The sequence below is a fragment of the Cicer arietinum genome, chromosome 7 (assembly GCF_000331145.2).
Source record: "Cicer arietinum cultivar CDC Frontier isolate Library 1 chromosome 7, Cicar.CDCFrontier_v2.0, whole genome shotgun sequence".
Classification (NCBI taxonomy): domain Eukaryota; kingdom Viridiplantae; phylum Streptophyta; class Magnoliopsida; order Fabales; family Fabaceae; genus Cicer; species Cicer arietinum.
This window is the reverse complement of record NC_021166.2, coordinates 22491358-22515516: the sequence shown is the minus strand read 5'-3', so window position 1 is coordinate 22515516 and position 24159 is coordinate 22491358. Positions and strand designations below refer to the sequence as shown.

Here is a 24159-nt window from a genome sequence, read left to right as displayed (position 1 = left end):
TGATGAAGCAGTCAAAGTCTTCCTTGTCGGATTTTCACGTGCTTTCTAAAAATGTAGAACCTTGAGGTAGAGGATATCTGCAGTATGATGGAAAACACTTGAATTTTGAGCAGACATTCGCCTTTTGTACTCCATGTTGCCTCATACCCAATTGAATGAATCTATGTTGGGGAGACCATAAAGTAAGGATGAAGTGACAGGTGTAAAGTTATCGAGAATGCAATGGTCAGGTTCAGAATTTGGTAATGGTGTGTTAATAGAAGATGAGTCATATGAAGATGTTTCAGAGACTTTGTTATGGACAAGTTGTCCAGATCCTTAAATTTTTGAATAGTTGCTACTTTGGTCTCTACTTGCTTGAAAGACTCCTCATAATTTTTGTTAACATGATCAACTATAGATAGCTCTTTTTGAGGACCTTCATCCCAGAGACTAAGGTTTGAAATCATGAGAACATTTTCTCATTGTCCTAATCTTCTTCCATATGGAAAAGCTCATACTTTCTGACTAGTAGATTGTCCTTTGCTTCCTGCACTTGTTTGCTTCCTTCATAGTTAAGACATAAAGCATCAAATTTGCTTTTAGTTGTTGCATTTGTCAAATTCTTTGAAGGTGATTACATTCATCATAAATGTTATGGTTTTACAATGTATTTTGCATTGTTTCTTCTAATCTGCATTCAATTCTTTTCTTGGTATTTCAACTCCAGCTTCATTTTTGGGAGCTTTATAGCTATCTTCAACTATATTCCAAAGTTCACGATCATGTGAGATGTAAAAACTTATCAACGTGTCCTTCTAGTATTCAAATCTCTCTCCATCAAACAAAAGTGGCTTGTTAACATTACCACTTGTAGGTTCATCACCAGAGTTAGTCATGATAACAAAAAATAATAGGATCTTTTCTCAAACACGATTAAGTGCTCAGCCAAAAGATAGAGCACTGATAACAATTGAAGGTGAAAGACACACAATAAATAAGAGGTTAAATTATGTGTTTTTTATAAAAAAAAAATTGTAAGACACATTCTGGTAAGAAACTTAAAGTCAATTTAACAAAAGTAAAGAGATAAGGAAGAGAGATCACAAAATCAATTTATCATAGTTAACCACCAACACTGTAACTATGTCTAGTTCTTTCACTCTAAATAATTTAATCCACTAAATCAAACTGATTTTCACAAGCACTAGAACATCTACTAATTTCCTGATTATGTTTTAATCTTCTCAAATTTCTAGCTTTATAGAGTCCAGCTTTTGAGATTACAGTCACTAATAGGCCAGATTATAGAGATGAAGTGTTTATGAATACCTCTTATAAAAGAATATTATAATATAAATACTCAATAAAAACACTAAAATTGTTTTATGAACTTTTTCTCTTTTTGCAAATGATTATTACAAAGAAGTTTCACTTATTACATGTGTATTTGTATTTCTGCTCACATTTTATATAGAGAATTTTGATGTCATTAGAGTTTAGTATCGTTGCAAGATTCCTTGCACTCGTACGAAATGTAATGATCCTACACTAAAAGATAAAGAGTAGATACTTTTATAACTCATTCTCACATGAATGACACCAGAAATAATCTCGCCAACTTCTGCCCTTTAAAGGAAGAAAGCTCCATAGAGAATAAAAAACAACCAACAAACTGTCCCGTTGTCAAACAAAAAACGAACGTTGGATGTCCAAAAAGATACCCAAAAATAAACATTTTTGATGTGTATTTTGACCACACCAATGGGAAAAGGATGGATTGATCTGCAATCTGGGAAAAAACGACGACAAACTGAGGGTGGAAGGCGGCATGTGGTCGTCACGCACCGGAGAAGACGGCATGCGTGGGCAATAACGGCGTATGAGAACCTTTTTGGCGGTCTGTGTTCTGATCGGTTTCAAGCCAACTGGTTTGGTGGCAGGGGTGTTGTTGATCACATCTGGACGGACAATGGAGAAACGTGTGAAATGTAGGGAGCAAAAAACAGCAATTGGCAACGGTGAGAAAAAGTGAACATATATCTAAATAATATTTCAATGATAATAAAAGTACATGCACTAATTTATGTAAATAGTCTAAATCTATTGGAACTCATTGATGAGATAAATATATATATATATATATATATATATATATATATATATATATATATATATCTAAAGATATTGGAACTCATTGATGAGATATATATATATATATATATATATATATATATATATATATATATATATATATATATAAATTATTTATAATAAAAGTTATAGAATAATTAAATAAAAGATTTTAAAAAGAAAATATTAAATATATATCCATGTATGAAATGAACATATTGTTATTATTAAAATTTGGAATTGTGGGTTCAATTTCATAAATTTAAAAAGTAAAGAGATTAAAATTGTAAAAGTAAAAATATAACTCTCAAAATCTTATTTGAGATAAAATAGGTGGTAAAATAATGAATTTAAATTTATAGATGAATTTCAGTTTTTGCTAAATATTTTCATTAAAAGTGAAAATCATTTATCACGTAGTTAGGTGGCTAAAGTTAGCCAATTGCATCCTCCCTAGTAAATACTCTTTTCCACTCTTCATTTTTTTCAGTGATTTCTTTTTCCTCTTAATTTTTCTTGAGAGATAGAAATTGAGAGAATGTAGATGAATATTTGGTGGAGAGGATCCGCATCTTAAAGTTCAAATGGATCTTCTCATGTTTCAAATCTATACCATTATTTAACCTTTCTCTTTTTTAAAAAAAATTTCAAAACACTCCTCTAATTATTTTTAAATGGTCAAGGTCCCAACTTTAAGATCCCAAACATTATTTTCTCATGTTGGTTTAACGTCTCATCCAAAGTTAGAAGTGGATGAGTGAGGTCAAATTATCGGGTAATTAATGAACCCGTTTAGGAAATCCACCCGATTTAAATTGCGCGGCAACCCAATATTCAAGGAGAACAACAACACTTGGCCTCCGAATAAACATAGCAAGAATCTATACTCTGTAAAAATAAAAAATAAAAATCTATCTATATCTCTCTTTTTTCCTAAAAAAAACCAATCAACACATAGAGATTATAGGGCCTAGTAAAGATTTTGCAAAAGCCAACAAATTATCTTTTATCATTTTTGTTTGGTTCCATTCACAGACGAAACGAAGAACAAAAACTGTCCTTCATCTGAACGCTTCGCAACATCGAGCTGGCAATTCTGTTCTGTTCACGACAGAACTTGCGCAGTTCGACCAATCCGATGTTGGAACAAAAAACAACAGTTATTGTGGTTCTTTATCAAAATCCAATATTATTGATTTTCTTTTCACATTAACAAAATAATAAACAAAACAGTTTCACTTCAATTGGCATAATTTTCTCGCAAAAACCATTGCGAGAAAAATAAACTTCAAATGGCTCCAAATCTCACCAATAATATAAACAACGATTCTTTTTCTTATTCTCCTCCAATTTTACATTTCAATAATTCTACTAAACAATCAGCCAAAGAAAATCATGATAAAGATGCAGCTCCACCACCGAACTCCGGTCCACTGGAAAGCTCTCCGTCAGACTCGCCGCCGCCGCCTCCTCCACGGCAGCCGAAGACTCCGCCGCCACCGAAAGTTTCACCGCCGTTACAATCACCACCACCTCCACCGCCTCCACCACCTCCGCCACCGCCGCCTCCACCACCAAGATCATCACCACCACCGCCTTCTCCACCGCCAAACTCATCGCCTCCACCACCTTCATCACCATCACCATCTCCACCACCAATTTCCCCTCCACCGCCGCAACTGCCGCCGCCACCATTGCACAAAGCAAATTCTTCTTCACCTCCTCCTAATTTTCCACGTAAACAACCACCTCGGCCGCAGTTTCGGTCTCCGCCACCACCTAAGAGGTCTTCTTCATCTCCATCCTCGAATGATTCGCCACATAGAGCTATGCATGCAAAATCAAGAGGTTCTTCTTCGCCTGGATCCTCACCCGGCGAAATAGTAGGATATACCCTCGCCGGAGTTTTTGCTGTTGCCTTAGTTGTCGCAGCTATTATTTTCGCGTTTAGAAGGAAGAAAACGAGAGGGGATTTGTATGGTGTACCCTATATGCCACCCCCGATTAATAACTATCACCTTAAATCAGGTAAATTATTTTCTCTCTTTACTTCTCCACCGTACCATTCACCTATTTCAAATCATTCCAACATTTGAATTTTCCACTAAAACTTGCCTAAACACCAATTCTATACACATTTTTAAATTTATGTCATGGTTTTCATTTGCCATCAACAACCTTAAATGCGGTCAACAATGCCAAAGTTCGGAGAATCATTGTGGTCGCACTTATTACGACGGCATCAACTTTATTTGTCACCAATTTTATCATTATCAATAATAGTAAATAGTTGTATTTATAGCGACGAGCCTACTGAGGTTTTAAACTAAGGTTTTGGTAACATTTGCCAGTTACATTGCAAACTTTGTGATTGTGAAGAATTGTGATCAAGTGTGACCATAAATTAAAACTTTAAAAGTTTTTGTCTACAGTAACTCATGATCAGATTTGGATCACTTACAACAATTGCACGATGCAGCAGCTGTGAGAACTATTTGATTTAGAGAAATAAGTTTTCTTTGACTAGATCTAGGTCCCCCACAACTATTGCACTCTATAGATGTTGTCAGTGATCTATTCCCCTCATGGTCTCATGCTTGTGGTTGGATCACTCAATGCAATCTGCAATTTAAAACCTTAAACACAATTAATTATGTGTTTAAATATATATTAAAAAAATTGAATACTATCATGAAGTTTTTGTTGATTGTGTGGTGTAAAATTGTTTTGATTTTCATGTCTAATGATATTGGCCATCAGGTGCTGATGGACATTACTATGTACAGCACCATTCCTTTAATAACATTTATGGCAATGGCAACATTGGAGGAGGCAGCATGAAGCATTCAGTAGGAGGACCTTTAGATATGGCGCAGCCCAAGAGTGCACAGATAGTTTTTAGTTATGAAATGGTAATGGAAATAACCAATGCATTTTCTAGTCAAAATGTGATAGGGCAAGGAGGATTTGGGTGTGTTTACAAGGGTTGGCTACCAGACGGAAAAGAAGTGGCGGTCAAGCAACTTAAGGCCGGTAGTGGGCAGGGAGATAGGGAATTCAGAGCTGAAGTAGAGATCATTAGCCGTGTTCATCATCGTCATTTGGTATCATTGGTTGGTTATTGCATATCTGAGGAACAAAGAGTGCTTATCTACGAGTTCGTTCCTAATGGAAATCTCCATCATCACTTGCATGGTAATGTGAGTTTCCCTTTATTTTCCTTACATTAATTAAGAAATTAGAGTTCATATATGTTTGAAAGCCGCCTTAGTTGTGGCCCTCCCCAAATTGTTTTAATTACGACAACTTTGGGCCGCTTTAATTGGGTTGGGCGTGTGGGGGTGGATTGTTTAGTTTTGCGTCGTTCAGAGATATGACTTAAATAGTTTGGCAGTTCTTATCTTACAAATTGGTTCGATTTTGTGTTGTTGAGTAAGTCCTTAAGCCTAACCCCTAAGAATTTACGTTTTCTTTATATGTGCAGGAAATGGAGTACCAGTGTTAGATTGGACCAAGAGGCTGAAGATAGCTATTGGTGCTGCAAAGGGCCTGGCATATTTGCATGAGGACTGTAAGTATATCTTGCAGTTTTCTTATTGGATCACATATTCTTGTAACTGAACACATATATGTTAAAAAGAACTGTGACAGGGAAAAGTTTAGCAAATACTGTGTAGAAAAAAAGTCTGATAAGAATAGTACAATTTAATTGGATATGCTTTTTATGTTTGTGTACTGAGTCACAATTTTATGCTCTATGAAGACACTATTTCCATTTTCAATCAACTTATGATCTGTTTGCATTTTGTATAATGAATAACTAAAGTATTTTATCTATCTCTAGGCAGCCAAAAGATTATTCACAGAGATATTAAGTCAGCCAACATACTTTTGGATGATGCTTTTGAGGCACAGGTGTATATATGCACACCTTTTTTAGTGTGCTCCATTATGGAATACATTTTTTAATCAAAATACTATCTCTCCTAATACAAATTGTTGATGCTAATTTATAATTCATACTTGTTTATAACACAGGTTGCAGATTTTGGACTTGCAAGGCTAGCTGATGCTGCCAATACTCATGTATCAACCAGGGTTATGGGTACCTTTGGGTAGGATTCTATGCCTCTTAATGTATATAGTCTTTCAAAGTGGTGAACAATAGAAAAGAATTGGATTGGAAATTTTAACAGAATATTTTATTATATTTTAGTACCATCTCAACAGCTTATTTTTCAAATGGGAAATGCATTTCAAATTTGGAGAAGGAAATACATTTTTCAAATGACTTGCTCCAAATGTTTACACCAACATTTTGATTATGGTAGAATAACAGTACCCAATGTTTTAAATGGTGGCTGTGTTAACTGTCACAGTCCCGATCTTTATTTAATATTGTAAAAAGTTACAGTTAAATGCAACAGATGCAACCTCAATTGCAGTTGTAGAGATATCAAAAGTTTGATATCTTGCAGTCCAAATCATATTTCCAGACCTTTTTTTCAAAACCTTTGCTAGTACAACCGAGTCTAATAAATTAAGTGGCTGTTTGGAATCACGTTTCAAAAAAGGTTGTAATTGTAGCTTCAGAAATTCACGGCCAAACTAACATCAGGACTATAGAAATATAATGATAATGTGTGTCCAAACAAACCTTCACTCTTTATGACTTCTATTTGCAGTTACATGGCTCCTGAATATGCAACAAGTGGAAAATTAACGGATAGATCAGATGTCTTCTCATTTGGGGTTGTCCTCCTTGAGCTTGTAACTGGAAGGAAACCGGTTGATGAAACTCAACCTTTGGGAGATGAGAGTTTGGTTGAGTGGGTAAGAATATACACTACACCCTTTCTCATTATTTTCATAAACTGTACATATAACTGTGAAAACAATGAAGTGTTTCTATTCCTCTATCGCTTTTATTTCCTTTTGGTAACAAGAGACAAATACTATAAGAATGAAATTCAAGTTTATAAATGAAATTAATAATTTCAACTTGTTCAAAGTATGATTCTGTTTTTGTTATGAGTTTGTCCACAGGCTCGTCAACTACTTATCCATGCATTTGAGACACGTGATTTTAGAGAACTAGTAGACCCAAGGCTAGAAAATCATTATGTGGAGAGTGAAATGTTCAGAATGATAGAGGCAGCTGCAGCTTGTGTTCGCCACTCAGCTCCTAAAAGGCCTCGTATGTCTCAGGTGATTATACTTTCTACTAATATTAATATCTAACTAACTCCTCGGAGACTTAAGTCATAGCAATTGGTGTTTTCGAGTGTTGGGCTGCGAAAAAGCTACTGAATTTAGGTGCACCTCCGAACACTGATAAATGAGTAAAGCCACCAAAGGGGAAAGGGCTACCACAAGGTCAATGCTGACAGAGTGAAAGCTGTCCTGGACGTTGGCTCTTAAAGGGAGTAGCAATGTTATGAGTCTCACATTGAGTAGATAAAAAAACTCAATGTGATACTTAAACCATAAGACTCTCCCACCTAATGGACTAACCTTTTCGGCTGCACTCTCCTCATAAGCTTAAGTCATAACAATACATGCATGTACTAATTAGTGTATGTTTGAATCGGTGGAAAATAACATAATAGGTTTTGAATTTGGTCTAACATTATTTTAAGAAAAATGTAAACATTGATTTTACAAAATCAAGTTAATTCAAAATCACATTTCTGAAAAACTCACCTACACAAATTGAATATTCCAGTTTTCTAATGTCTCGTGTCACGTGGTTGCTTGATACATATATATACCCCAGGTAGTAAGAGCTTTAGACAGAGGAGATGAAATATCTGATTTATCAAATGGAGTAAGATATGGTCAAAGCACTGTTTATGATTCAGGTCAATATGACAAAGACATAATGCTATTCAGGAGGATGGGAAATGGAAGCTTTGGTGATTCTGATTTTGATATATACAGTCAAGAATACAATCTTTCAAGAGAGACATCTAGATCAAAGCATGCATGGATGCACAGTAGTTCTAGCGGTGAGTCGGAATCTAAAGCTTTCAACAAACGTAGGGGAAGTGCTGAATGATCACAAAAGCTTGACAATGAACATATATGCACAATGAAGTTTGAGTAATGAAATTTCACATAATTCTCCTATTAGGGGGCCTTGAAGTTGAAGGATCATCACACAGCATGCCATAGCATGCTTTTGGTCTTACAAGAACTAAAAGTATGAGTTATAATCAATCAATATGTATAAATGCATTACTTCAACGCTTTTCTCCCTCCAATTTTTGTTCTACTTTCTTTCCCATTTCTTTTTTAGTACTAGGGGATGTTGGCAGCATGTAAAAAGATAAGTTTTGTTGAGGTTACTTCTTAATCATTATTAATAGATATATCTCTTACTGCTGTTGGGTTTGGAAGATTTGAATTTCTTACTGCACATTAGAAATGATAAAGTGATGATCAAAATATAAGTAGTTTTAGCCTAGTTTTAAATTGTGGTCCGCAATTGTAGGCGCAATATAAAGGTTTTAGAGGTTTGTGCAATTGCATTGCAACCAGAATTGTAGCCGCATCGGCCACATTACCTACATTTTTATCGTCTTATCATGGTTTGCAGTATAACTGCAACTGCAATTTAAACTATGGTTTTGATGGTTATATGGTGGCCTAATTTGCCATTCGAAATTCCTGCACTATATAATTGTGAGTTTCGAGTTGCCACAGGCAAGAAAAGATCATTAACTATCAGTCATACAATACAGCTTTGTAGTATAATCATTATCAGGAATTAGTCAATTGATTTTCGTGGATCCAAGATAAAAAGGATATTCAATTTCTGTTTCTACTAGTCCAGCTTTTTCTATGAAGTTATGGAGCATTGTTTATATTTACAGATAATAACCAAGTTGTTAGAAAAAAGTTTAGAGATGATAACCACACCACTATTTTCCTGAGCTTCTTAATTGCTTTGTCTATCATTAACCTGTTTGCTGTATCAAATACTCTCTGAGTTTCATAGGGTGAATATCCTGTTCAGTTGCCTGTGGAAAAAAAATATAATCTCATTACAATAGAAAGGACATCATATGAACTAAACTTAGAGGTTGGGTTGGGAATGAATGCTTTTAGGGTAATAGTTTTGAACAATGAAGCATTGACACAGATGCTGATAATAATTTGGAAAAAGTGGAAGTGGTTGAATGTAACCACGTTTTTCTAACACCAACACATGTGAGACATTAGATATGCCTTCCTTCTGAAGTATATGTGCTACATAGGTTTTGATCAACCTAGCCATTAAATGTGGAGGTTACATTTTGTTTCCATGAATGAAATCTCTAGTTTACATACTCAAACTGGAATGTGAAAAGTGTGATTTGGTGTGGGATTCTAGAGCCAAGATAACACCAAATTAGCTCATGATTTATCATGGTGATCCTTATTTTGTAACATATTTATGCACTTCACTACTGGAATTTAGAACCTTACCTCAACCATCAGATTGTTTGATACTATGCCATCAAATGTGATCATGTTTGCATGTACCACATGAAGCCCAAATGAATGTATAGCTTCCATCAATCTTGAAAACCCACCTTTCTTCTGCTCACAGCACAACTTAATCAAGAATTCTGTTCCACCAATGTGATTCACTTCTACTTGCAACTAAAAAATTGTTAAGCGATTATATTAGTCTCTTGACAAGATGTAATAAAATTCAGTTTTCATCCATTATTATGACCATTTTGTTTTTGTACCTTCATCTTTGTCTTTCTAGTGGAATCAGAAGAACTTTGATTAAGCTCAATGAGAGGTAAGCTTCTGGTTCCTTTTGCTTGTTCTTTTTCTGTTTTCACTCTCAATTGTAGTGTGTTCTTCTCACAGTCCTCAACTTCCAAAGCCTTGACCTCTTCTTGAAGCTTTATCTCTTGCTTCTGCAACTCCTTTATATATTCAATTGCATCTTCTAGAATTGCTGCTCTATCCATCTACCAAAATTGAGTGTTTTAGATATAAACAGTCTAAGTAAGTGCTTACAGCATAATCACTTATCATATAAATGCTTATGCATAAATTATTGCTATAACAAAAAATAAAATAAACTATTTCCGTATAAGTTATAAACTGTTTTCATAAGCTATCCTGAAAATCTTATGGAAATAAACTGAAAACAACTTATAGACATGTCATAAGTAATTTCCATAAGCTCTCGAATAGTTTCAAAAGTGTCTATACTAGTATAGACACAATTTAGCTAATCCAAACAAGCTCTAAAGCAAACTTAAATGTGAATATTACATACATGCTCTTGAGTTACACAATTTAGCTACCTTGGTTATATTTGGGACTAGAGACCTTAGAGTAAAAAGCCCTTTATTGATTCTTTTCCTCCTATTCCTCTCTGTGACAAGATTTTTAGCATGATAAACTTCCTTCTGAGGCTCCCTAACAAGTTTTTCTTTATCTTCCCCTTTTGAGTGTTCAGTTGAAGGATTAGACCCACTAGAGAGTCCTTCAATGCTAGGAGTTAAAGTGTAATGGTCATTGAAGTTCCTGTTGGTGTAGCTTTGTTCAGATATTGCTTCTTGGTTTATAGAGACACAAAAGTGTGCTGATATGAACTCCATCATATTTATATCTTTTGGGATCTGAAATAGATGGAAACTTTATTAACTTTAGAAATTTTAACTCATATTTAATCAGAGGGTATAATGCTAATAAGTACCACTATTTAATCAGTAACTTTATTAACTTTTACCAGGTTTGCAGTGAAGAGCTCAACAAGACCCCCAAAAATAGGGATCAAAACTTGAGTTCCAATTGAGTCCTGTCAAAACATTAATATTTGGTATTTGAAGTTTATGATAATATTATTAAGTATGGTCAGCAACCATTAAGAATTTAATGTTAAAGAATAGGAATCATTAGAAAAATAACAATGGTAATATAGTCATTTACAATTTGGATCAAACATGTTGCCTTCCACTTGGGACAACATTCTCTAAATTCTTTTTCCAAAAATAAGCTTTTATTATAGAAAAGATAATACTAAAATGACTATCGCTTGTTACAATTAATTTGAGCTAAATGTGGAAAGAATTGTTGAAATTAAAGGACCAAAATTCAAATCCATGTAAAGAAAAAATACAAACATAATAACTAAGATAACATTTTCATATCAAAAACAAAAATATCTCCTATTTTCACACACACACAAATAAATACCTGCTGGATAAGCCATCTTGGTTGTTGTGATATTGCAACCTCTCCATGAACACTATAGGTCAAATAATTTTCTTTTAGTCTTTCCTTTCATTGGAAAAATATAGAAAACTAATAGTTACATACATATAAATATATTCATCAGAGAGAGAGACCTAGAATAGAGAGATATTGAAAAAGGAAACTTAGCAAGAGCCTCACAACTCTTAGTTCTAACTGGATGATAAAATAGGGTATCCCTACAAATGGGACCCAAGTTGTATTGTTCATCATCCATTTTCTCTTCAAACTTCACATGCTCAATGTTTCCACCACCACAACAACAACCCATCCACTCAATAAACCTACACAACAACAAAATCAAATAGGATCAGAACACAACTATAAATGAATAATAACAATTATTAATAAACATGAAAATAATCATGAGTAAAATACATTTAGGTCCATTTCTTTGGATAAGTTCAATATAATTCTTAACCTAAAATATATTTTTTTTGTAATTAAAAACAAATTTTGACAAAATTATAAATTTAAAAAGAATCATAGGTAATAAATATTTTAAGTTAAGAACAACATCAAAAACAGATATGATATTTTATTAAAATTTTATTAAAAATAAAGAGGTTCATCGTTAACCAATATTTATATTAGACAAGGCTTATAAAAAAATGCACATAAATTTTGTCAAAAAACAAAATGGTTTGTGAAGCAAGTAAATAGTACCTAGTTGGATCATTTCCATATTTCCAAACAACAACATAATCCCAAGCTTTGGTCTCAACAAGGGGTCTAAGCCATTCAACAACTCTCATACCACTCATTGTCTCCTCTTTTGAATGCAACTTTAGCACTTTATAATTTTTCAATGTAGTTTTTCTACATAAACCATTTATTTGTATGTCCCTTTTTAACTGTTTATTTCGAAGCACATGGTACAGAACAAGTTTGGTCATCAATGATGTATAGTATCACTGTAATCAGTAGCATATCTATGTGACAGTGGGAATATTGGACCTGCCGGGAGATTTGGGGACCAGAAGTTGTTTTGGACTAACTTACTACTACTGCAATTCTATTTATTTTTACTTTTTTTTTTTAACATTTTCCTCAATTAGTTATTGCTAGGTTAAAATAAAATAGATATTTTTAGTGGATATTTGATTTTATTTTTGTTTTAACCTTTCATTTTCACGAAAGAGAGTCCTAATAATTAAGAATCAGTTATAATTTAAATTCGATTTTTTTTAAATAATTTATCATTAATTAAAACTTAAATCTAATAATTAAATAATAAATAAATTATTTTACAGAATTTAAATCCGAATCAAAAATTCAACTAAATTGTTATACATATAGGTTCAAACAAATCATCTAAATGATTTTGGACTCAACTAGTTAAACCAACCTTTTGGTCTTATTTTTAGTATTTATTGCTTTAAAGGAAAAAAAAAAAAAAAAAACTCCAACTTTCATATCAACAATTGTTGCCTAGTTATGAGCCACGTGAAACAATAAACCATTAGAGGATAACAATGTTTTGGGTAGGGAGAGAATACGATTGTTTTGCAGGGAATGATGCATATGCATATCTTCATTGCTGTCATTTTCTGTTTTAGTTTTCCCTCTTCTCTTGTCAAGAATGTTAGTTTCAACGGTCAAGGGTACATATATTATCGTGGCGTGCCCTGCACTGACTGTCCTTGCAAATGAGAGATCTGTACTATTAAAGCATGTTATCAAAAAATCAACTAACTATCAAAATACAAATCAAAATACCAAAATACCAATATTATTTTCATTATTTTTAACTATTATCAAATAATAAGAGATATATAAATGACAATAAATTAAAATTATAAGAAAAAAAAACAATTACTATCAAAAAAAACTAAATAACCACCTTATAACACTATTAAGAGTCTTAGTCACTCGCTCTAATAAATAAAAATACCATATGCTTTATATCAATGCAGATATTCAGACAATGGATTTATCGTAGATATTATCTTGTCACATATATCTATAGATACTGTTAACAATAAAAAGAGGAAGAAGAGAGACAATTACGGTTTCATAACATATAATGAACCAAACTTGAGTTAATAGGGTTACAATCAGTATATATACAAAAGAATAGAAATGTCTAAAATACCCTTACTACTAATATATAATAACATTATCTAACATCTCCCCTCAAACTCGTGATGCATTAACATGGAGCATCGAGAGTTTGTCAACTAAAAAATGGAAATGTTTAATGGAATGCATCTTTGTGAACAAATCAGCAATCTGTAAAGAAGAAGAGACAAATGGTAGAGTAATGGTTCCATGCTGAAGATGATGACGAGTAAGATGACAATCAATCTCAATATGTTTGATGCGTTCATTAAAGACCGAGTTGCGAGCAATTTGAATAGCACTCTTGTTATCGCAGTGCATCGGAGTTGGCTCAGAAAGAGAGATACTCATATCAGACAAAAGCCAAGAAATAAGATAGTCTCCAAGAAAGATACAAAACCATGTGGTGGATTTACGATATGTGGTGTCACCAGCCCAATCAGCATAAGAATAAGCTCGTAAATCTAATGAGGATGACGATGGAAAGAGAAGGCTTTGAAATTGAGTTCCTCAAAGATAACGAAGAATCCGAATAACTGCTGCCCAATGTACTGTAGTGGGAGAGACAACAAACTGACTAACAACATGAACATCATAAGCAATGTCAGGTCTGGTAATCGTAAGATACACTAAGCTGCCAACCAAAGTACGATACAAAGTGGAATCTGGTAAAGGAACACCATCCGAGGGAGCATATTTCACATTCAACTCAAGAGGAGTATTTGCTGCTCTAGTATCAAAAAGACGAGCCTGGTCCAGAATGTTGGCAATGTACTTGGATTGAGAAAGAAGGTAGCCTCTAGCAAAGTAGGCAACTTCAATCCCCAAGAAATAGCAAAGAGTTCCCAAGTCCTTCATCTCAAATTGTTTGGCTAACTGCAATTTCAACTCATTGATTCCACTAACATCATTGCCTTTAATAATCATACCATCAACATATAGAGAAAGTATAATGCGACCATAAGTGGTGGACCTTATAAACAATGCAGAATCATGTTCACTAGAGCAGAAACCAAGAGAAGTTATCACATTAGAGAATTTCTCAAACCAAGCTCGAGGAGCCTGTTTAAGACCATATGGAGCCTTTTTTTAACTTACATACTTCCCCTTAATTATGAGAAACTCCTTGTGGAGGGACCATATATACTTTTTCATGAAGCTCACCATTTAAAAAAGCATTTTTGACATCCATTTGAGAAATATGTCATTGACGAATAGATGCAACTGCAATAAGAGTACGAATAGTGGTCATCTTGGCTACAGGAGCAAAAGTTTCTTCATAATCCATACCATATTGTTGAGAGAAACCATTAGCAACAAGACGTGCTTTGTAGCGCTCAACTGACCCATTAGACTTAGTTTTGATCTTGTATATCCAACGAGACCCAATAGCACGTTTTCTAGGAGGAAGAGGTACTAATTCCCAAGTATTGGTTTTGTGCAATGCAGATAGTTCTTCTGCCATAGCCTGCTGCCAAAGAGGATCAAGAACAACCTCTTTATAGGAAGGGGGCTCAGACAAACTGTGAATAAAGGTTAAGAAAGAAACAAATGAAGTTGAGTAAGTGGAATAGACAAAATCAGGTAATTGAGTAGATTTACGTTGACGAGAAGGGTAACGAAGAGGATCAACAATCGCAGGAGGTGGTTGGACAGCCGAGGGGACAAGAGGGATGTCATCATGTGGAGTATTAGTATTTTTCCTGCAAAATCTCAACATTACAATCACTAGAAGCATAATCATTAGGACCAAACGGATCAATATGGGTTAGTTCAGAACTCTTAGTAATATGAGAATCAGAGGAAATAGAGTAAAAAGGGATGTGCTCAAGAAAAATAACATTACGAGATACATAAATTTTTCTTGCATGAGGATCATAACAACGATAACCCTTTTGACCCTCCCCATAACCAAGAAAAACACACATGGCTGAACGAGAAGACAACTTACTGCGCTCTACTTGAGGGCGAAGAACAAAACAAGTAGAACAAAAAACTTTCAAAGAATAGTAATCAGGGGTAGAAGCATACAATTTTTCAAAGGGAGACAAAACTAATATGATAGAGTATGAAATTCTATTAATAGCATGAACAACAGTAAGAACTGATTCTCCCCAAAACTCACTAGGAATTGAAGCGGACAACAAAATGGAACGAGCAGTCTCTATAATATGACGGTGTTTTCTTTCAGCAACTTCATTTTGTTGAGAAGTATTAGTACAAGATGTTTGGTAGAGGGTGCCATCAGAAGCAAGTAATTCAGAAAATTTATTAGAGGTATATTCACCACCCAAATCACAACGAAAACACTTTATAACAGAATTATGTTGAGTTTTGACCAATGCACGAAACATATTATAAATGTCAAAAAATTTATACCGATTTTTCATAAGATAAATCCAACAATAACGAGTGTAATCATCAATAAACGAAACATAATATCTAGATCCACCTTTGGTGAGAACCGATGATGGACCCCAAACATCAGAGTGAACTAAATCAAAGGGCGCATGTGAAACGGAAACACTTTTACTAAACGGTAAAGCTGAAAATTTAGCAAGTTTACAACCACAACAATATGAGATATCACAGGTTTGTAACTTTCCTAAGGATCTAGTAGAAGCCAAATATTTTAATCTAGAAGCAGAAACATGTCAAAGGCGAGAATACCATAAATAAAAACTAGAAGATAAGGAATTCAAGTGAAAACTAGATAATAAGTCAGCAATAGTTGTTGAGGCTGTAGTAAATGGGAGTCGCAGGTCATCCAAAACATAAAGTCCCCCATGTTTATGGCATGTCCCAATCAGCCTCCCGGAATGTGGATCCTGCACATAACAAGAAGTGGAAGAAAACATAATCGAATAATCGAGATCACATATTTGACTAACAGAAGCAAGACTCAAAGTAAGATTAGGAATATAATAAACATCAGAAAGATACATGTTAGGTGTGGAGACAAAACCAACACCTGCTAGTGGCATAGGAGTGTTATCAACAGTCATAACCAACATAGACGAGACAGGTTTCACAGACACAAAAGATTTATCATTGTATGTCATATGATAAGATGTTCTCGAATCAAGAATCCATATGGAAGGAGATATACCTGACATACCAGAGGAATTCAAACCTTTAGACAAACCTTTAGAAGAGGTGGCAGACATGGCATGTGATTGAGTGGCAAGAAGATTTTGCAATATCAAATATTTGAGAAGCAGTCTTAGATGAGTATACAGAACCAAAACTAGAGTCAATGGTAGGAGGAGCAGAAGAAACAACATTGGACGATGGCCCCATAAAATTCTTCTTATGTGCTCTCCCTAATTTCGGACAATTTAATTTCCAATGTGCTTGAAGAGAATCATCCTTAGCACCAGCCATAACAAATAATAACATGAAAATACGACAAACACAATCAATAAGACAAAATAAATTAGGGATAATTTGGTGTTGTGCGAGCACGATTTCTCCCCCTCTATACGTCGTTTCGCCATTTCGACTGTTGAAAACGAAGACCTGAATATTGTGAACCTGCTGTCCAAATATCAGCCTGATCCAACGGTTAACGAATGTGCAATCGATATTTTTGTGAGACTGATTTAACAAAATCGGGAATAAGGTTACTCTTCTCTTTTATCTTTTGGTGGTTGTCTTTCCTATTAAAATAGTCTCTCTCTTCTTTATAGTAGATCCCAACATCAACCAAATCTATGATATCATGTTAACAATGAAAAGAGGAAGAAGAGAGACAACCACGGTTTCATAACATAGAATGAACCAAACTTGAGTTAATAGGGTTACAATGAGTATATATACAAAAGAATAGAAATGTCTAAAATACTCTTACTACTAATATATAATAACATTATCTAACAGATACTTGTAGATATTTATTAAACTAACAAAAATATTTTTATATAAAAAATTAAAATTCTACATAAAAATAATTTTTTGAACACTTTTTTTTCTATTTATATAAAAAAAAAATAGATTTCTTTTATGCATTTCTTACTGTATATTTGGTATATGTTGGTTAGTTTATAGTAGTCAATAAAAAGAGATAAAAAAAAATGTTAAATTAATGATAAAAAAAAATATTACAAATAACTTTTAAATATTATCCAAATCATAGATAAAAGATTAAAAAAAAAAAACATATATTTCTATAAATATATGGGTAATTAAATACCTATGTAATTGGCACCTTATAGTACCGTCTCCACCCCTCAATTATTTTATTCGCATATATTTATTAAACTACACATCCCATATTCGTTGTAGATTTTATCTTCATGTATGTTAGTTTTATATTAGTTAGTTTTACCGTGCCTTTATTTTAGGTTGTTATAACTATTTTGTTGATAGGCTATTATAAATACTCATATTGTATTTCTTTCTCAATATGGGTTTAAATCGGTCTCTGATTTCTTTACTGCTTGAAGTATTATTTGGGAGGAGTTAGAGGTTTTACGACCCATCACATATTGTTCTTGCTCTACTTCATCTGAGTGTAGTTTACAAAAATTAATGTTAGGTTATCGATCCTCTGAAGCCCTCACCTGTTTTTTAAAAGGTCTTAGTGACAATTTTAATATGGTAAAAACCCAGATTTTGATGATGGATCCTCTACCTGATATAACCACAGCATTTTCTTTAATTTTACAGCAAGAGCGACAAATTACTGGTCCTTCTGTTGATGCTAAGGTTTTAATGAATTCTTCCATCAATGGTACTTCTAATGCTAATCCGAGAAATGGTTTAGGTCGTGGTAAAGGTCATGAATCTGGTCGGGGGCAGAGGTGGAGCTCCTCAACGACAATATACTTTTTGCAACAGGCTAGGACACACTGTTGATCATTGTTATTTTAAACATGTTTTTCTTCCTGGATATTCTTCTGGATACAAGAACACCAAATCTATTCATTCTTCAATTATTGATGATGATTCTATGTCTGCTCCTAACGGTCATAGTTCTCCAAAATCTAATCCATCTGATGGTAATGTCTCTCAATTCACTGTTGACCACATTAATCAACTCAAACATTTACTTCAACAATCTGCTTCCTTTTTTGAAAATCAATCTCAACCTACAAATCAAATTTCTCAAATTGCTGGAGTTTCCTCTAATCAACAGAATTCTACTTTAGGTAATATCTCTCTAAATTGTTGGATTCTTGACACTGGCGCTACTGACCATGTTACTTGTAATTCCAAAAAAGTTATTACTTATCATGAAATTAAATCAGTTCATGTTACACTGCCAAATGGAAATACTGTTAAAGCTACACATTTAGGAACTGTATATTTCACAAATGAATTTAAACTCTTCAATGTTTTATACATTCCTGATTTTACCTTAAACATTATTTATGTTCAGCAATTAATTACTTCTTTGAATTCTAAATTAACTTTTGTTGACTCTCAATGTAATATTCAGGGACCCTACATCCAAGATGATTGGGCATGTTAAGCTTTTGAATGGTTTATACCATCTGCAACAACCTATTAATGATGTCAAACATTTTGTGTTGTATTCTTTAAATTCTAGATCGTCACATGCTACTTTTGATCTTTGGCATCTTAGATTATGGCACCCTTCTAATAATGTTCTTACTCATATTTGTAAACATTTTCCATATGTGAGTTTTAACTCTAATAAAATTTGTGATTCTTGCTATCTTGCCAAACAATCTAGATTACCTTTTCATGCTAGTAGTATTATTTCTGATAACGCTTTTGATTTGATTCATATGGATATTTGGGGACCCTTGTCCCATTCTTCTATTCATGGTCATAAATATTTTCTAACTATAGTTGATGATTGTATTAGACACACTTAGATTTATCTTATGAAAGCTAAATTTGAAACTCGAAAGTTAATACATGATTTTGTTGTTTTAATTAAAAATCAGTTTGACAAAGTTATTAGGACTGGTAATGGTGTTGAGTTCTTATATCCTGAATTTTATGCAAAATTTGGAATTCTACAACAAACATCATGTGTTGAAACTCCACAATAAAACTCTGTCGTGGAAAGAAAACATAGACATATTTTAAATGTTACTAGATGCTTGCTTTTTCATGCTAATCTTCCAAAAATATTTTGGTCTTTTGCTGTCAAACATGCCATTTATCTCATTAATAGATTACCATCAACATCCATTGATAATCATAGCCCTTATGAGTTGCTATATAAACACCTCCCTGTTCTTAATGAATTGAAAGTTTTTGGATCTCTTTGCTTTGTTTCTACTTTACATCAACATAGGACTAAATTAGATCCTAGATCTAGAAAATGTCTATTTCTTGGAAATTCTAGTTTGTTATAAACACCTCCCTGTCAAAAGGCTTTATTTGTTATGATTTACATACTAGGGAAATTCTAGTTTCTAGACATGTTATTTTTCATGAAAATGTTTTTCCATACTTCTCTAGTAATGATTCTTCTAACAGTGATTTATCCTCTTGCGGTGATTTTGGCACTTTTAATTTCCTTCTTGAACCTATAAAACTAGATTTTGTCCATAGTAAATTGAGTAATTCTAATTTGAATGATATTAATGTCATGCCTACTTGCGATGAAAATAATTATGCACATGAAGAGCCTTTTAAACCACCTAGTATTCGCAAATCAACAAGGCCAAAAAATCCTCCTGTTTACCTTCAGGACTTTCATTGCAATATTTTAAACACTTCAGGTACTACTACTAACTCTACAACTGATGATGTTTTATATCCTTTATCTTCTGTTTTGTCTTATAAATCTTTTTCTTCTACTCATTTAAAATACATTCATGTCATGACTAGTGCTGTTAAACCCCAAACTTATCATGAAGCAATTAAATCTAAGGATTGGGTCATTGTTATGCAACATGAAATTACAGCTTTAGAATCTAATAACACTTGGGAATTAGTTGACTTGCCTAAAGATAAACATGTCATAGGATGTAGGTGGGTATATAAGATTAAGCATAGGGCTGATGGTACTATTGAAAGGCACAAGGCGAGACTTGTTGCTAAAGGTTTCACTCAATTAGAAGGTGTTGATTTTCTAGACACTTTGCTCTTATGGCCAAATTAACTACTGTTAGATTGCTTCTTGCTTTGGCTGCCACTAATAATTGGTTTTTAAAACAGTTAGATGTTAGTAACACTTTTCTTCATGGTGACCTTCATGAGGAAGTTTATATGAAACTTCCTCCTGGTTATTTGAGTCATAATAATAATAAAGTTTGTCGTTTAAAAAAAATCATTGTATGGTTTAAAACAAGCGAGTCGACAATGGTTTGCCAAATTATCTTGTGCTTTGATATCATTTGGTTTTCAACATTCAAAACATGATCATTCCTTATTCATTTTCAAGACATTAAAATCTTTTACTATTTTGTTGGTTTACGTAGATGATATTATTATTGCAGGTAATTTTGAATTAGAGATCAATACGATTAAAACTTTTTTAAATTCTTCTTTTCAGATTAGAGACCTTGGGGACTTAAAGTTCTTTCTTGGATTGGAGATCTCTCGTTCAAGGGAGGGTATTCACATATGTCAACGTAAATATGCTCTCGATATCTTGTCAAACGCTAGATTATTAGGCGCTAAACCTTGCAATACACCTATGATCAAGGACAACAAATATCTATACAACTCAAAGGCACAACCTCATGACTCAACCTCTTTTAGAAGAATTATTGGACGTCTTATCTACTTGACCAACACACGACCTAATATCACCTTCGCCGTGCAACAACTTAGTCAATTTATGCAATCACCAACTGAAGACCATTACATGGCAGCCATGAGGATCCTCAAATACATAAAAACTGCACCAGCTCAAGGATTGTTTTACTCATCAGCGTCCAGGCTTCAACTACGAGCATTTAGCGACTCTGATTGGGCAACCTGCCCAGAAACAAAAAGGTCTGTTACTGGATTTTGTATATTTCTTGGATCATCATTGATTTCGTGGAGGTCTAAGAAACAAAGCATTGTATCTCGTTCATCTTCAGAAGCAGAGTATAGAGCATTAGCGTCAACAACTTGTGAAATTCAATGGATAACATTTATTTTGCAAGAATTAAACAAGGATTGTTCTGCCCCTACAACTCTTTATTGTGATAATCAATCAGCCAGGAGCATTGCGTCAAACCCAACATTCCGTGAGAGAACAAAACATATAGAAATTGATTATCACATTGTTTGGAACAAACTGCAAGCTGGATTGTTCAAACTCTTGCCCATATCTTCATCAAATATGCTGGCAAATTTCTTTACTAAGCCCCTTGAACCTACAACATTCAACTCAATTCTTAACAAGCTAGGAATTTTTAACCTACATTCTCCATCTTGAGGGGGGATGTTAGTTTTATATTAGTTAGTTTTATCGTGCCTTTATTTTAGGTTGTTATAACTATTTTATTGATAGACTATTATAAATACTTATATTGTATTTCTTTTTCAATTAATAAAAGAATAATATATATATTCAGTAAATATTCATTAATGTATAATCGAATGAAAGTGTTTTTGCTAGGTTCAACACTATTCAAATGCTAACTAAACTAAAAATGTTCAACGCTAACTAGATTCAAACTAAACCAACATTCAACATACATCAAATTGAATATTTTTTATTCAACACTAGCAGTAACCAAATTCAAATTAACTTAAAAATGTTAAATAAAGTTAATTAACAAACTAACTTGTACAAATGTGGAAAAAATGTGTGGTGGCGCGACGACTATACATACAATGGTTAGCCCATCGTGACGGCGTCACAAAGAAATAGAGGGTACGAGAAGCAAAAAAGTGGAACTGGACTATGATATAAAGGTTATATGTTGGTTCAATCTTAAATCCGATTTTTGAAACATTAATTTTGAATTATTTTCAATTTTATTTTTGAGTTATGTAACTCTGTTTAGCTCAACTGAATTTTTTCTTTTTAATGGTAACCAATTATACTTTCTAAACACTAGAAAACAATGTTAATTAACAGTTAATGGTTTTCTTGTTTTGTTTTGACATAATGTTATCCGCTCCCTATCACTTTTTCTTTTGTATTTATTCTTTGAAAAATACAATAATGTACCTTAAGTTAATATACTAAAGATATAAATTTTATTTGAAATAGAGCATTTTTCTTTTACGAATATTATACATTTTATTTTTTCAAAATATAATTACTATTCCTAGAATTTTTAACATTTACCCTTAGCATGACCCTTTTTCTTTTTTGTTTATTGCCTCCTCTATTGACGTTTTGTTTTACATGTCTAACCATTGAATCTGTTCATTCACCAAATTTCTAACCACTCGATTGCCTATGTTAAAAAAAAATGTCTACTTTCTTTTTTTACTTAAAAAAATGTCCGTTTAATCTTGAAAAATGAGAATACGTTCGTTTGGTCGTCATTATTTTGGTATTAATCCTATAATATTTAATATTTAATTAGTTTGTGTTGCATCAATTTGGTAGAATATATTGATTGTAGTCCACAAAATATTACTTTTCAATTTTCTTTGTAACCTTTTATTTTAAAGGAAAATTGACTACCGTAATATTCAATCTTATCAATGATGGTTCTAATCAAAATTTAAACTTCGATTTTTTTAAACAATTCTCCATTACTAGAAAATTCACTATTCACTTATGTTCAACCACTTAAGTACATTGAATTCATTTTATAACGAATAACAGCAAAATTTATTTGTGAAGTAAATTTAATGCTAATATACATAATGTTGAAAACAAACCACTTCATAAAAATGTTAATATACATAATGTTGCAAGTGTCTAAAAGTAAACAAAGTAGAAAACATATTTAATTTTATTACAAATTTACATCATGAATTTGGGACTGAAAATTAAAGCAAATAAAAGAAAATAAATAGAAGTAATTAAGCACATATAGTGGGAATGATTTAATCATAGTCATAAACCTTGTCTATGATGATCACTATCATGATCAGATTTTATTTCAAAATCTTTCATGTGACCATTATTTATATTACCATGTGGTTGAGAAATTCTTGTGCCTGGTGGTTCAAAAGCAAGTCCTCTAGGCCTTGTAATTATTGGTGGAGGCATTCTTTTTTCAATACCACCAAATTCAATGTCCTCTTCTCTTGGTTGAAAATCATGAATCTGTTGTTGCCTATTCGGCTTAACCGGTCTTTGTAGATTGTTTTGACGATGATTTTGATTGTTGTTGTTGTTATTGTTATTATTGTATCGTCTGTTGCAGAGGCGTCCGAGAAAACAAGCAACAACTGAAATGACTAGTATTATTGCAAGGACAATGAAAACTGTCCCAAAAGATCCATTTGAGTGATGGGAAGATTGTTGATTTGGGAGAGTTGTTGGGTAGACTTGAGCAGGTTGTTGTGGTTGAGCTTGAAGAGACATGTTGGATTGGAAGATGAGAAATATTTGGGTTGAGAAGTTTTTGAGAATTTGAAGCTCTTTTTGTTCTTTGAGTGCATACCAAGGTTTACTTGGGTTTAATATTCATCAAGTAATAGTTGTTGATGGTTGGTTACCTATGAGAAGAGGTTATGTTATTATGGTATGTTATTATGGTATGTTATATTTAGTACTCTTGTCTTCATTAATTATAAATAAATTAAATTTATATATGTTAAACAATTTAAGTAAGTATCATTGTCATGAATTCAAAATATATATATATATATATATATATATATATATATATATAT

At 33.0% G+C, this 24159-nt stretch overlaps 2 protein-coding genes across 3 annotated transcripts; one reads left to right on the top strand and one right to left on the bottom strand.

Moving 5' to 3' along the window:
* Window positions 1–3066: 3066 nt before the first annotated feature.
* Window positions 3067–8518, top strand: LOC101515714 (proline-rich receptor-like protein kinase PERK13). Its single transcript, XM_004509761.4, has 8 exons — window positions 3067–4140; window positions 4873–5307; window positions 5597–5683; window positions 5957–6027; window positions 6151–6227; window positions 6798–6945; window positions 7159–7320; window positions 7889–8518. The coding sequence occupies exons 1-8, from the start codon at window positions 3405–3407 to the stop codon at window positions 8168–8170; spliced, it is 1998 nt and encodes a 665-aa protein (XP_004509818.1). The 5' UTR covers window positions 3067–3404; the 3' UTR covers window positions 8171–8518.
* Window positions 8519–8836: 318 nt separating this feature from the next.
* LOC101515167 (transcription factor bHLH90) lies at window positions 8837–12266 on the bottom strand. Of its 2 annotated transcripts, XM_004509759.4 has the most exons (8): window positions 12043–12266; window positions 11472–11660; window positions 11320–11371; window positions 10853–10921; window positions 10425–10742; window positions 9852–10082; window positions 9583–9759; window positions 8837–9134 (listed from the first exon to the last, which is right to left on the bottom strand). In XM_004509759.4, the coding sequence occupies exons 1-8, from the start codon at window positions 12138–12140 to the stop codon at window positions 9072–9074; spliced, it is 1197 nt and encodes a 398-aa protein (XP_004509816.1). In that variant the 5' UTR covers window positions 12141–12266; the 3' UTR covers window positions 8837–9071. The 2 variants fall into 2 exon arrangements, with proteins under 2 accessions (XP_004509816.1, XP_004509817.1); XM_004509760.4 differs by lacking the exon at window positions 10853–10921.
* Between the last annotated feature and the right edge of the window lie 11893 nt (window positions 12267–24159).

Coding starts and splice junctions, on each gene's coding strand:
- LOC101515714 (XM_004509761.4), top strand. CDS start 3,405: ATGGCTCCAAATCTCACCAATAATATAAACAACGATTCTTTTTCTTAT. Junction 6,028..6,150: donor ATGATGCTTTTGAGGCACAG/GTGTATATATGC, acceptor TTTATAACACAG/GTTGCAGATTTTGGACTTGC. Junction 6,946..7,158: donor ATGAGAGTTTGGTTGAGTGG/GTAAGAATATAC, acceptor GTTTGTCCACAG/GCTCGTCAACTACTTATCCA.
- LOC101515167 (XM_004509759.4), bottom strand. CDS start 12,140: ATGAGTGGTATGAGAGTTGTTGAATGGCTTAGACCCCTTGTTGAGACC. Junction 11,661..12,042: donor TATGGAAATGATCCAACTAG/GTACTATTTACT, acceptor GTTGTTGTGTAG/GTTTATTGAGTGGATGGGTT. Junction 10,922..11,319: donor CAAGATGGCTTATCCAGCAG/GTATTTATTTGT, acceptor ATGTTTTGACAG/GACTCAATTGGAACTCAAGT.